The sequence below is a fragment of the Triticum urartu genome, chromosome 4A (assembly GCF_056163025.1).
Source record: "Triticum urartu cultivar PI428250 chromosome 4A, HENAU_Tu73, whole genome shotgun sequence".
Classification (NCBI taxonomy): Eukaryota; Viridiplantae; Streptophyta; class Magnoliopsida; order Poales; family Poaceae; genus Triticum; species Triticum urartu.
The window spans coordinates 330,697,316-330,712,249 of record NC_141876.1 but is presented as its reverse complement, the minus strand read 5'-3'; the positions used below and the strand labels follow the sequence as shown (position 1 = coordinate 330,712,249).

Here is a 14,934-nt window from a genome sequence, read left to right as displayed (position 1 = left end):
GGGACCGATTCGCTCTTTCGGTGGGACCGAAAAGTTACGAAAGGGAAACAGAGAGTTTGCAACCCCATCTCGGTGGGATCGAGATCCTTATCGGTAGAACCAAAATGCTAGGGTTTGGCAGTGGCTAATGACAATTGAAACTCGGTGGCGCCGGATAGGAAGAATCGGTAGGACCGAGTTTGGCTTAGAGTTTAGGTCATATGTGGATATGGAAAAGTAGTTGAGGATTTTGGAGCATATCATTAAGCACATGAAGCAAGAGGCTCATTAAGCAACACCTCATCCCTCCTTAATAGTATTGGCTTTTCCTATGGACTCAATGTGATCCTGGATCACTAAAATGTGAAATGAAGAGTCTTGAGCTTTTGAGCTTGAGCCAATCCTTTGTCCTTAGCATTTTGAGGGTTCCACTTTCACATCCATGCCATGCCAATCATTGAGCTTTCCTGAAATAATCATCTTGGAATAGCATTAGCTCAATGAGCTATATGTTGTTATGAATTACCAAAACCACCTAGGGATAGTTGCACTTTCACTGGTGCAACCGGTGATTGACGAGGCGGAGATGGAGCAGCTCTGGCACGGGGAGGCGCAGGGTGCCGGAGCAGGGGACTTGGCACGGCGGCGGCTTGGCGAGGCGGACGACTCGAGCAGGAGCTGCTGGAGATGGTGGTGGAGCCACACGGCTCGGTGGAAGCAGGGCGGCGGAGCTCGCGCATCGAGCAGCATCACTTGACGAGGAGGAGGTTGTGGCCTCGCGGTTTCCAGCGGCGGGGTCTGTGAGCTCGGGTGCACGAGGGGAGGAGCCAGCAGGGGCGCGTGAGGCGGAAGCCGAGGGGACGGGACGAGGTGCAGGCGAGCCATGGAGGTCGGCAGCGCCATGGCCGCGCGAGTCAAACGAGCTCACGGGCGATGGCAACTGCGGCCGGCCGGACTTGTCCAGGAGGCAGGGAGGCTCGGTGGCGCTGGAGTCTTAGCGATGGTAGAGGCGCGAGGGATGGAAGGGAGATGAGGATCGAGCGCTGGGAAGCGTGCGTGTGTGTAACGTCTCGGACACACCCGCCGGTGGTCGTTACTCCTGGCGGGATCTAGACTGGCCCCACAGATCAATACTAGTCTTTTCTGCGCACTTTGTCCTCACTCGTGCGCACCCGGGAGCAACTTCCCGGTCGGTCACCCATCCTGACACTACTCCAAGCTGAGCATGCTTAACTTTGGAGTTCTGTCCGAATGGGCTCCCGGAAAAGAAGGAATTCCTTATTGATATGAGTAGTCTATCATCCTTAATAAGCCAGGCTATCACATACACCCCCACTCAGAGGAACCGACGTCCTCGTCGGGCCACAGGAACATTCCCTCTTGGCACATACGTCTGTGCATCCAGTCCGGTACATGTACCATGTCGTGTGCCACGACGGGTCACAAATGTCATGAACAACATGATCGCGCACCTGTCCGCAAACATCCGTGTAACCGCGAGGGTCGGCTCTGATACCAACTTGTAACGCCCCGGACACACCCGCCGGTGGTCGTTACTCCCGGCGGGATCTAGACTGGCCCCATAGATCAATACTGGTCTTTTTCTGCGCACTTTGTCCTCACTCGTGCGCACCCGGGAGCAACTTCTCGGTCGGTCACCCATCCTGACACTACTCCAAGCTGAGCACGCTTAACTTTGGAGTTCTGTCCGAATGGGCTCCGGAAAAGAAGGAATTCCTTATTGATATGAGTAGTCTATCATCCCTAATAAGCCAGGCTATCACAGTGTGTGCGTGAGTGGCGGTGGCAAGGGAACGAGAGGGAGAGGGCGAAGGGAGAGAGAGGATCGGGCAGAGAGTCTCTAGCGGTGCGAGATGGAGATGAGGGAGACAGTGGGGGTTCGGGAGAGGGTTAGGGTTAGGTGGGGCGGCTGGGCCTAAAGGGCCGGCTAGGTCAGGCCGCAGGGAAGGGGTTAGGTGGGCCTTGGCCAATTTGGTGGGGAGGGGCGAGGCCTACTTGGCTGAACTCCTCTCTCTCTTATTCCCTCTCTATTTAAAAAAGGAAAACGTAGAAGAAATGTTGAGAGAGATTGGAGTGGAGATTGGGCATGGAGTTAATTTTACTGGACTCGCAAAAATGAGCGTGATCCAAGAAAAGTATAAATGAGCATGTGTGCGAAGTTTGGTTTCGAACTCGTTTGAATTAAATTCAAATGAGTTTGAATAAGAAGTGGGCATTAGAAAGGTCCCAAAAATGTTGAGATTTTTAGTAGGACTCCGAAAAAAGATAAAAGAATTTATAGGCGAAGTTTGAGGAGAAAACTCGAAGCAGAAAAGACATGAGAGTTTAAATTACAAGTGTGTTTGCGGTTAATTCCGAACTAATGGAATATTTATAGTAGCTCCCTAAAAATACTGGGAGGATATGTTATAAAGAGAACTCACCATGCAAATTTTCTCGATTTAAATGGACCAAAAATCCATGCAATTTTTTAGTTGATTTTTTAAAAAGGTTACAAGATGACATGATGCAATGCACATGATGCAAAAAAAAGAGTGCAACAAACAAATAAACAACAGAGCTGCCACACAAAACATAGAAGGCATCTGGAGCGCCGGTCTTGGGGCGTCACACAACACATGAGTAGGTGGTTCTCTCTCAGAAAATGTATGCTGGAAGTGTAGGCACGTTCTGATGGATCTCTCCATGAATGGAGGATGGGTGAAGGGGTATATATAGCCTCGACACAAAATCTAACCGTTACACACAATTCACCAAACTCGGTGGGACCGGATCAAGAAACTCGGTCAGACCGATATGGCTCAAAATGGGAACGTTAGAGTTTTCGGTGGGACCGATATGATCAAATCGGTGGGACCGATGTGCTAGGGTTAGGGTAAAATCTCAACTCGGTTTGACCAATTACACAAACTCGGTGGGACCGATTTTAGTAATAAGCAAAACAGAGAGTTGGTCAAGCAAACTCGGTAGGACCGATTGGAAATCTCGATGAGACCGGAATTATTGCAACAGGTAACAGAGAGTTTGCAAGCCTATCTCGGTGAGACCAAACTGATCAGGGTTTCTGGCAGGGGCTATGTCAAATGAACTCGGTGGCGCCGGATAAATCAAATTGGTGGGGCTGATTTTGACTTTAGGTTCGGGTCATATATGGATATGAGAAAGTGGTTGAGGGCTTTGGAGCGTATCACTAAGCACTTTGAGCAAGCAAACCATTAAGCAACACCTCATCTTTTTTAATAGTATTGGCTTTCCTATGAACTCAATGTGATCTTGGATCACTAAAATGAAAGTGTAGAGTCTTGAGCTTAGAGATTTTGCCAATCCTTTGTTCTTAGCATCTTGGAGGGCTTTCACATCCTCTTGTCCACGTCACTCCACTGTTGAACTCATCTGGGATATACTAGATAAATGTATTAGTCTAACAAGAGATATGTTGACATTAATTACCAAAATCACTCAGGGAGCACTTGTGCTTTCAAGAAGCCATTCCACCCTTATCCTACCCAGGTAAAGCTTGTTCTTGCATGTTGCATCATTCTCAATTGGATTCTGCAGTGGGGAATTCATGAACTTGTGCTGAAGGAGGAAGATGCGACTCCCGATGAAGTCTTCAGCTCTGGCCATGGTGTGGAGACGTTCGACAACGAAGCATGAAAGAACAAAAGGTTAGACTGGATTCATGCAATGTGGGATAGCAAGGTCAGACAAAGATTTGAAGCAGAATAATAAGAATAAAAAAAGACAATAACAGAAGAGAAGAAGAAGACAACTACAACAAAAAAAGAGAAAGAGGAAAAAGAAAAACTTTCACCTAATTAGTATCGTTGAACTTTTCCCTATTCAACCATGTTGGCTTTTAATAATTTCTACTATCATTTGTTAGTAGGCAGAATAAGCTGCCGTTTGTTTTTTAGCTAGGACAAGACAATGTTTAAGTGGTGTTCACATATTTATTGCAATCAAATAACGTATTGTTTGTCTAACAACAATGAAGCAGGCAACCAAATAACGTGCTAATTAATTGCTCCTTTATGCATAAAGCCTAATGCAGACAACAAAACTATATAAAGATGTATGTTTTTACTCTGCATTTACCCAACTAAGACAAGTATGCAAAATACACTAAGTATATCAGGCTAGTTCCTTATTAATGTTTTATCAAGAATAAATCAACTTTTTGTAGTAGTGCGCATGCGCTTCCCGAGATCTAACTTTAACTATAAATTTAACTAACGAGACCGACTGCAACGGGAGAAAAACTATATAATTGAAAACTTCTTTTGAATACGAATTCACTGATATAACTTTTGCTCCCACCGCAGTCGGTCTTATTGATTAAATTTATGATCAAAGTTAAAGCACGGGAATAAAGAAAGCACTATATGGCCTCCTTTGATTTGCAGGAATTTTATAGGAATTTTAGAGGATAGGATTCTTATAGGATTTTTTTCTTTATAGCCCTTTGGTTTATAGGAATGAATTCCTATTCCTACATATGATTGATTTCTATCCTTCACATTTCATAGGAAAATAAAAATGAACCTAGACTCAATGAAAAAATTCCTTTGATGTCAACCAAATGACATCTCGTTTCCTATTCATACTCATAAGATTCGAGATACATGTCATCTTATTTTCTACGAAATTCTTATTCTTACGAAATCCTATTCTATGAACCAAAAGACCTATTTTAAAACGAAGGGAGTAGTAGTTATAATCAAACCTCAGGAAAATAGTTATTAATAAAACTTCATGAACAAATACTAGTCAATTTCCTCCGCGAACGCATCGCATCCTAAGCGACCAAACACACACCCGACCACGTGACGGAGAAGTTGAGGATAATGACGTCCTCGTCGGCGGCGAGGAACCAGCACCTGGATGAGCTCCGCGCGCTCATGGCGTCGCACTCGCCGCCGATCCACGCGCTCCTCATCCCCTCCGAGGATGCCCACCAGGTTGTTGCTCCTGCCGCCCGCGCCGATCGGAACCGATCAGGGTAGATCAGATCCTGTCGGGCTCGACTGCGCCGAGTTTAGGGTTTTGTGATCTCTTCTGCTTTACTGGTTCGTTCCTCTGCTCGATGGTTGAGAATTGGTTTGCTCATCTGGTTCGTGTTCGTGCAGAGCGAGTACGTGTCGGAGCGGGACAAGCGGCGGCAATTCATCTCCGGGTTCACTGGGAGCGCTGGTAAGTGTTAATCCATCCGTCTTCTTAGCTCTTAGTCGATCGCTCCTTTGCCAATTGCAACGAGTTCAGGTCGACAACACCGCCTATTAGTTGATAATACTAGGTTTGTGCTGTTGTAGGCTTGTAGCAACTTGTTTTGCCACTTGTGTGCTACAGCAATTGCAAGCGGCAGCAGGGAGGTTTTCAAAGTAGCTAAGATAGCATTGTCATTGTGAGCTCCCTTATTGATCTACTTTACCACGCCATGAAAAGGGGAACTCGAGCTAGGGATTTGAATTGAGATGGAGGAATTCCTCCCAACCACCCACACCTCTATCCATTGCCGAAGCCGCTCAAATCCCCGCCATCTCACATGCAACGCATACAACGGCTATAAGTACTCTAGCGAACCCAGCTTGGGCCGTCAAGCCACTGCGGTGTCTTATTCGGCCTGGTGGACTTGGGCCGGCCATTTTCCTCTGTGGACGAGTTGTCGACAATAGCTGGAACATCAACAGTAGCTTCAGTGGCGTCGTTGTACTTGCCGTCAGGTACAGAAGGAGCGTTGACATCCCCCCTTCCTTGAGATGAGGCTTGTCCCCAAGCCGGAGCACACGGAAATTGCTGCTTCAAGGACTCCAAATCTTCCCAGGTGGCGTCATCCGTAGAAGAGTCACTCCAGAGGATTAGCCCTTGTGCCACAGTACGATGACCAGAGCGGCGAACTCTTTTCTGAAGAAATTTGACAGGAACTACAAGTTAGTGAAAGAAGATGCAAGACTGTCTTGACCTCATGGAGCGGTTTGACAAAACGTTTCAGCTGAGAAACGTGGAACACCAGATGTATTTTACTGGTCTCCGGCAACTCCAATCGATATGCCACCTCTCCAATACGCTCCAGAATTTTGTATGGACCATAGAACTTGAAGGCTAGTTTGTGATTAGCTCTACTGCACATACGGTTGTAATTTGAGGATCATGGCAAAACGTTTCAGCTGAGAAACGTGGAACACCAGATGTATTTTACTGGTCTCCGGCAACTCCAAGCGATATGCCACCTCTCCAATACGCTCCAGAATTTTGTATGGACCATAGAACTTGAAGGCTAGTTTGTGATTAGCTCTACTGCACATACGGTTGTAATTTGAGGAACACAAGATCGCCTGGAGCAAAAAGACGTTCAGTGCGGTGCTTGTCAGCATGGTGTTTCATTCGCTGTTGGGTCTGCAGAAGATGCTGTCGGACAGAATCATGAACCACCTGACGTTCATCCAACCAAAGCTGTATGTCCATTGGCGCCATCGTATCCGAGGTTGGAATCCCAAAACATTTTGGTGAGTAACCATAAAGAACTTCGAATGGTGATTTGCCCACGGCCGAGTGCCAGTTGGTATTGTGCCAGAATTCACATAAGGAGAGCCACTTTTTCCATCTAGTGGGGTGAGCACTGATAAAGTAACGCAAGTACCCCTTCACCTGCCAGTTCATCCTCTCAGTCTGACCATCAGTAGCAGGTTGATAAGCAGAACCCATATTAAGAGTAGCTCCGGTACAAGCAACCAAGGTTCTCTAAAAGATACTAGTGAACACAGGATCTCTGTCAGAAACTATAACAGCAGGCATGCCATGGAGTTTGTACACATTTTCCAGGAACGGTTCAGCAACAGACTGAGTAGTGTAGGGGTGCTTGAGAGCTATAAAATGGCCATACTTAGTGAACTTATCAATTACCACCAGGATGCAGTCAAACTGGTAAGAAGATGGCAGACCAGGAATGAAATCCATAGTAACAGTGTCCCATGCCTTCTTAGGAACTAGTAAGGGAGAAAGCAAACCAGGATGGTTCACTCTCTGGTTTAGCCTGCTGACAAATCAAACAAGACTGCACTTGAGCTTTAGTAAAAGATTTCATCCCTTGCCATTTAAACAGTGATTTAATTCTCTTATAAGTAACAGGGAAACCTGAATGTCCTCCCACTGGACTAGCATGAAAAGCAGAGAAAAATTTCAAGTGCAATTCAGGATGCTGGCCAATCTAGATACTCTCTCCATTTACTTATACAAGGCCACTATGAAATATACATTTTGCATCTATACAAGGCCACCAACAGTAATCGAGTCAAAAATTAATGATGTTTTCTTGTACTAGCAACTTTTTAATACTTGCATGTGTGCAGTCATAATTACACCCAGTTAGTTCCTTCACTCAATTTTCTTGCATGCATGCGATGTATTAATGACCCCAGTAAACGAAAAGAAAAGCTAGCTTGCAAAACATGTATTCAATTTTACCTTGGTATCTGTAATTTGAGTTTGTGGCCTTGTATATAAAAATGGAGGGAGTACATGCTTTGTACCTAATCACACCATTGATAAGTTGATAATGAGGTTTATCAGCTGGTTGTATTGAGAGTTATTGTAAAAGCTCAATTGCTTTGTCATCATGTGCATGACTAGCCACAACTTCCTCCAACCGGGTAGGTTGTGAACTAGAGATGTGGAAAACCTGGGAGTTGGCAGGTCTCCTTGTCGGATTACGGGTTCCGGCAAACCCTTAGAGGTTCGAACTCTGGGGTGCGCACGAAGAACACTCTCTCCCCGACTCGCTCGCTCAACGATTCCACGGCCTAGCTCGACGAACCCAAAGAACAAGAGAAACGGGGGTTTATACTGGTTCGAGCCACCTTGCGGTGTAATACCCTACTCCAGTTTGTGGGTGGATTGCCTCAAGGGGCTGAGGATGAACTAGTACAGTGAATGGACAGCCTCAGGAGGTGAGGTGTTCTTGAGCTCGATGAGCTGGTGAGTGTAAGGGTGGCCTGAGTGATCCGTCTCCTACTACGGTGGTGGCTAGGTCCTATTTATAGTGGCCTTGGTCCTCTTCCCAAATGTTTAGGCGGGAAGGGATCCCACAACGGCCAAGTTTGAAGAGGAACAACTAGTACAAGCTATCCTGACAAAAGTAGTCTTCGTCTGCAAAAGGCTCTGGTGGTGACGCTGCTGTGGGCTCCGCGATGACCTTCGTCCTGCCGTCCTGCTGGTCTTGGTCTTGTTGCACCGATATGAAAACCTTTGCCTGATGCCTCGGGACTCCTCGCCTGCGCTTGCCTCCTTAGCACCAAAGAGGAAACTGGTACACTACGCCCGCTGGCGCCCGCCTGGCCTTGGTCGTCATGGCTCACGTCACGCGAACCTCGCGAGGTGCCCCTTGCATAGATATTTTCGCTCCTCAGGAGCCAGCCTAGCGAGGCTGCCCCAGGGAGGTCTTGGTGTCGTCCGCCTCACGAGGCTTGGCCTCCTCGCGAGGGTCTTGAGTTGTCGCTGTCGAAGCTGGGCCGTATCGGGCAGTTGATGGAGCCACGCTCCGGGCCGCAGGCAGGCAAGTCTGGGTACCCCGTTCCGAGAACACCGACACTCCTGGATAAGGCATCTGCAGCAGAATTATCAGTACCCTTATAAGTGATCTGATAGTCCAGCCCCATCATTTTAGTGAGAGCTTTTTGTTGCCATACAATGTGCAGTCTTTGGTCTTGTAAATGTACCAGGCTCTTCCGATCAGTTCTGATTAGAAACTCCTGATTTTGGAGATAAGGTCTCCATTGTTCCACAGCTAGTAATATGGCCATATCTTACACAGATAAAGCTCCGTTCTGAGGACTCAGTAAAGACATAAGCTAATGGGTGACCATCTTGCATAAGAACAGCCCCAATACCACTGTCACAAGCATCCATTTCCACCACAAACTGTTTATCAAACTGAGGTAAAGCAAGGACAGGAGCCTGAATCAATGCAAGTTTCAGTGTTTGGAAAGCTTCTTCAGTAACAGCAGACCAAATAAAGGGCACCCCCTTCCTTAGCAATTCAATAAGAGGCTTACTAATAAGACCATGATGTTTAATAAACTTTCTGTAGTAACCACTTAACCCTAGAAACCCTCTGACATCCTTGACATTTGTAGGAGTGGGCCATTGTTTCACTGCTTCTACTTTACCAGGATTAGTAGATACACCTTCAGAACTGATAACATGCCCCAGATATGCTATCTTGTTTTGAGCAAATGCACATTTAGATAACTTGACTTGCCATTGATCTGCTTTCAACATCTGCAAAACTTCCCTGACATGTTTAACATGCTCTTCCAATGTCTTGCTGAAAACTAAGATACCATCAAAGAAAACCAAGGCACTTTTCCTATTGACAGGAGAAAGTGTAGTATTCATAGCTCCCTGAAATGTACTAGGACCACCTGTCACTCCAAAAGCCATAACCACAAACTCATAATGCCCATTATGTGTCTGAAATGCTGTCTTATACTCTTCCCCAGGAGCCAATGTGATCTGATGATAACCAACTCTAAGGTCCAGTTTAGAAAACCAAGCAGCTCCAGCTAATTCATCCAATAATTCATCAATCACAGGCAATGGATATTTTCCTTCAACAGTAATGGCATTAAGCAATCTATAATCAATCACCAATCTCCATTCACCACCTTTTTTCTTAACTAACAAAACTGGAGAAGAAAAGGGGCTTGTGTTGGGTCTTATCATACCAGATTTCAGCAGTTCTGCAATTTGCTTTTCCAGTTCATCCTTCAGATGAGGCACTATTCTGTATGGTCTTTTTGTAACAGGTCTTGCTCCAGGAATCAAAGGTATAGTGTGATCACAGGACCTTCTAGGTGGTAATTCAGTAGGAGGGGCAAAGACAGACTCAAATTCATCTAAAAACAACTTGAATCTCAGGAAGTGTTGGCTGATGTTCTTCCAACTGAATTGTGGATACAAAAACACAAGTGAGAGCACATTCTTCTGACAAAAGCCCCTGCAAAGTTACAGTGTTGCCATGCCACTGAAAGGACATCCATCTCTGGACCCAATCTATATACATAGGGCTGTGCTGGGCCCAACCAATCCAGTCCTAAGATACCATCATAAGTATGTAAATGGAAGCAGCCTAAGGTCGGAAGTAAATGTGTGACCATTACAAGTCCATTCACAAGCAGGAAGAAACTGTATGCACTTGAGAACTGAACCACCAGCAACAGTAACTGAAACAGGTCTAGTAACAGTAATGCCTTGCAACATATGAAACTTACTGTCCAGAAAGGAGTGAGTACTCCCCGAGTCCACTAAGAAGATCAGATCATGCCCTTGCACACAAATTTCCAACTGAAACACTGGAGCTTCAGGTTCCTTGCCCACAGCTGCAGCTGACAACTTCATACTATGCACAGACGTAACAGACTGATAATCAGTGTCAGACGATTCAGATTCATCCCCTGCAACAGATTGGAGTTGCTCAATCATCTCCTGGACAAAATGTAACTGCACGGTGGACTTACACACATGGTCCTTGGACCATTTCTCTCCACAAACAAAACACAACCCCTTAGACTTACTGTAATTCCTGAGAGCAGCCCATTTATCATCAGTGTGAACCGGTTTAGGAGTGTCAGTAACTCGTTGGTCTTCACCACTGTGCCCCTTAGAATAAGGAGAACAAGTAGTTGCTACAGACTTCCGTTGAGAAGCTGTGTTCATGGGTGTAAATCCTTCCCCAAGCTCTCCATGCAACAGTGCAAGTTCATACGCTGCATCGAGATCTTTTGGCTTCTGCAGTGCTACAGCAATAGGAACTCTAGGCTTCAGACCATCCAAAAATCTTGTGGTATAATGCAAAGAATTGGGTGCATCTTCATATGCAGTTAACTGATCATACAACTCGGCAAAGCGTTCCATATAATCTTCCACTGAAGTAACTTGAGCAATGCGAAATAACTTTCTGAGTAAGGTCTAATGTTGATTACGGCCAAACCTGCTATGGAGTGCCGAGCAAAATTCAGACCAACTAGCAGACGGCATTCGGCGCTGGAGGGATTTGAGCCAACGAGCAGCAGGACCCTCGAATTGAGCAGTAGTAGCCAATGCGATCCAACGATGAACGGATGTGCTCCACAACTTGAATTGATCCTCGCAACAATTTTGCCAGAGACGCGGATTATTGCCGTCAAATTTGGCATTTCCAGATGCAGAGAAAACGAAGATGGTTCAGACACATCCACATCATGAATTTCACGTGAACTGGGACGGAAATAGGGATTAGAGTCACACGCACCTCTAACCGGAGGAGACACATAGACGTTATGAGCCTTCCCCCGGAGTTCCTATTCAGAGCCAAGGGCATCGGCAGCGGTCTTACGGCGACCCAACCCAGCGGTGCGTGAAGTTGAACTCCCGTCGGCCTTGGGCGATGGTTCGGGGCACTCGGCCTTGCGGATGTCCACCCTAAACTGCTCCTGATCCAGCGCCGGCTCGTCGCGGATCCTCTCGACGCGAGCCGACATCAGCGAATCGAGCGTGGAGTTGTTCGCCTCCAGGAGCTTGCCCATGGACTGCATCAGCTGCTCACCTTGCTCTTGCAGGCGGAGATCGAGTTCGGAGTGGAGGAGATCGAAGAAGGCGCGCCCATCCGAATTGAGGCTGTCCATGGCTTGACGACGCCGGTGGTCGAGGAGGCGAGTGTTGTGGCGGTGCCGCGGGACCTCCAGATCGCTGTCTCTGATACCATATGTGAGCTCCCTTCTCGATCTACTCTACCACGCCATGAAAAGGGGAACTCGAGCTAGGGATTTGAATTCAGATAGAGGAATTCCTCCCAACCACCCACACCTCTATCCGTTTACAGGAGAATGAGTCTTGGCCAAAGCCGTTCAAATCCCTGCCATCTCACACGCAACGCATACAATGGCTATAAGTACTCTAGCGAACCCAGCTTGGGCCGTCAAGCCACTGTGGTGTCTTCTTGGGCCTGGTGGACTTGGGCCGGCCATTTTCCTATGTGGACGAATTGTCGACAAGAGCTGGAACATCAACAGTAGCTTCAGTGGCGTCGTTGTACTTGCCGTCAGGTACAGAAGGAGCGCTGACAGTCATCATGGTGAACAATTGATCGAATCCAGTATCAGCTTCGTGCTTTGTTGAGGCTTGGTTAGCTTTTATTATGCGATTAGTTGAGTTCCTGTTCGTTGCCATGGAACAACATATACTTTTTCCTCTATCTAAGCGCACCGAGCCACTTCTCCTTTTTGCAGCTGTGATGAATCCGTCATCACGTTCTCCAGTTGTGCACCGGCCCCTTCCCCTTGCATACTATCTACACTTGCCGTCTTCTCCCTTAAATCCCATAGAGGATGCCCTTTCCATCATGTCGATCTCTCTGACATCATCTCCTCCTGTCACCGTCATTTACCACCAATCCCATTATTGTTTCCTCGGATAGCAGGTTGGGGCTGTGGAGCTTCCACCTGTATGAGATGAACACCAGATGGCATGGCACATCGACGCTCGCCCCCATCAATTCTGTCATAAAGAGTATGGGTAGGGCTAGCTATATATCCGTGTGTTGCTATGGATTAAAATTTTGGATTTTCTCGTTTCATCATAAAGGACTTTATTGATTTGAATTATTATGTTGGTATGGATATATGAAAGTGTGGGTGTTGCAACATGCCGAGCCTGATATTCATTATTTCCTTTTACTTAGTTGTCATGAGTCTTATTTGGTTCGTATCCTCAATTCCTATAATACAGGGTTGGCCCTTATCACTACAAAGGAGGCATTATTATGGACGGATGGACGATACTTCTTGCAGGCCACAAATCAACTTAGCGATCGGTGGAGACTCATGCGCATGGGAGAAGACCCACCAGTCGAAGTCTGGATAGCTGATGTAAGTATTGACCACCTTCCCTTGCACATTTTTGGTTCAATTTTCTAATCTACCACACAGAACTTGTACAAATGACGAGGAACCTACTATGCTGTCCGTTTTGAGTTCTGCCACAATTTCAGTGATGTGAATCTGCAAATGTGGTTTTCTTGTACACCATAGCAAGGTTATCTCCTCAGAGTTCTGTCTTCATAGATATAAGCGTTGAGCTTCAGCATTTAAGGAAACACACCAATCAATCTGTAATTGAAACTGCTTGTTATTTCTTCAAGAGTTGTGGAATATGTCAAAATTGTGAACGCCTTAACTTCATTGCCATTTCATCATCTGTTAATTGAATACTCTTCTCTCTAATTTAATTTGTAAAAACTAAATCCACTGTTGTTCTCAGAATCTCTCGGATGAAGCGGTTATTGGAATTGATTCATGGTGCATCTCTGTGGATTCTGCTCAGAGATATGAGCAAGCATTTTTAAAGAAGAATCAGATGTTGTTTCAGCTTTCCTCTGACCTCGTTGATGAAGTTTGGAAAGATCGTCCTCCGAATGATGCTACACCTGTAATTGTGCACCCTGTAGAATTTGCTGGGTGTAGTGTAGCACAAAAGATGAAGCAGTTAAGAGAAAAGTTACAACATGAAAAGGCTAGTGGCATTATAATTACTGCCCTTGATGAGGTACAGTTAATTGATTTGCATCTCGGTTTCACTCATTCCGTACGGTCTATTAAATTGAATCTGTTCTATTTTCTCAAATGTTATAGGATTTATGATCATTTTAATTTCCTCTTCATATAAATCCCCATTTTAGGTTGCTTGGTTGTACAATGTTCGGGGAAATGATGTGCATTACAGCCCAGTGGTTCATTCTTATGCTATTGTAACCCTGCATGGTGCCTTCTTTTATGTGGATAAGAGAAAAGTAACAACTGAGGTCAGTGAGTAAACTGAATATTTAAAATTTGCAATTTTTCCATTGTGGCGTTAATGGTGATCTGGTGCAGGTTAAGAATTACATGTCTGAAAGTGGTATTGATATCAGAGAGTATGATATGGTTCAGCTGGATGTGAGCTTGCTTGCATCTGGACAGCTAAAAGGTTCTGCAGTTAATGGTAGCTTGCACATGGAAAAGGATATCAACGTGGCGGAACATTCCAAAATCTGGATTGATTCAAATTCGTGTTGCCTTGCACTCTACTCAAAGCTTAGACCAGATCAAGCTTTGATGCTGCAATCACCCATTGCTCTACCAAAGGCTGTCAAGGTTTTTTCTTTTCTTTTGTATGCATGTGTGTTTAATAGAAATTTGTGTGCATGCAATCACCTTTAGCCTTTCCAGTAGACTGCAATCACCTTTAGCTTTTCCAATGGACTATGACATACATACCATCTTTTTTTAAACTCCCCTAAATCTAGTACTGTTAAGAAAATTTATGCTTCATGATCAAGCATGAGACCTTGATACTTGCATGTGCCTAAATTGTGCTCGATAAATGAGCTCAGTAATTTCTAGGAGCACCAAGAGGATGCATTGAAAAAAAGAGAAGTGTTAACATTGAGTCACTCAAATGAGTTAAATTGGTATCAGCTATCAAGATAATGAAGTGTTAAAAACAGGTTTTGCCATAATTGTGTGTACTGATCATATCCCTTTTGATTGTGAACATATATTATCACATTAAACAAATGTTTCATGTTAGAAGTATATCCTGTAACTATTATGCAGAATACAGATATAATAGTTTGCACGCTAAAAGTGTATCTTGTTCAAGCAATATTATTTTTTCTTATTTCACTTTGTATTTTTGCATAAGCACATAGTGTGCATTTCAGTTAGTACGTACGGGTATGCAAGATAAGCTATATGACCTCGCAAGTTTAATCATTTAGTATTTTTTTTGCCTAAACATTTTAAATTTGGTAATGATGATATAGAATCCCATGGAGCTGACTGGTTTGAGGAAGGCACACATTCGAGATGGCGCAGCTGTTGTGCAATACCTGGCCTGGCTGGATAATCAGGTCAGTTAATT

General features: G+C 45.3%; 1 protein-coding gene and 1 pseudogene across 2 annotated transcripts in view; one reads left to right on the top strand and one right to left on the bottom strand.

The window, feature by feature from the left end:
• Positions 1-4,743: 4,743 nt before the first annotated feature.
• APP1 (aminopeptidase P1) overlaps positions 4,744-14,934 on the top strand; it is a 29,475-nt gene continuing 19,284 nt past the window's right edge. Inside the window, exons 1-7 of one of the 2 annotated variants that reach the window (XM_048714682.2) lie at positions 4,744-4,961; positions 5,130-5,193; positions 12,763-12,902; positions 13,294-13,578; positions 13,712-13,834; positions 13,905-14,165; positions 14,837-14,923. In XM_048714682.2, coding sequence (XP_048570639.1) covers positions 4,848-4,961; positions 5,130-5,193; positions 12,763-12,902; positions 13,294-13,578; positions 13,712-13,834; positions 13,905-14,165; positions 14,837-14,923 — 1,074 coding nt within the window. In that variant the 5' untranslated portion in view covers positions 4,744-4,847. Of the gene's footprint in view, positions 5,044-5,129; positions 5,194-12,762; positions 12,903-13,293; positions 13,579-13,711; positions 13,835-13,904; positions 14,166-14,836; positions 14,924-14,934 lie in introns of both variants that reach the window. The other variant, XM_048714683.2, reaches the window with a different exon arrangement.
• On the bottom strand, positions 9,986-12,756 carry LOC147975758 (uncharacterized; annotated as a pseudogene).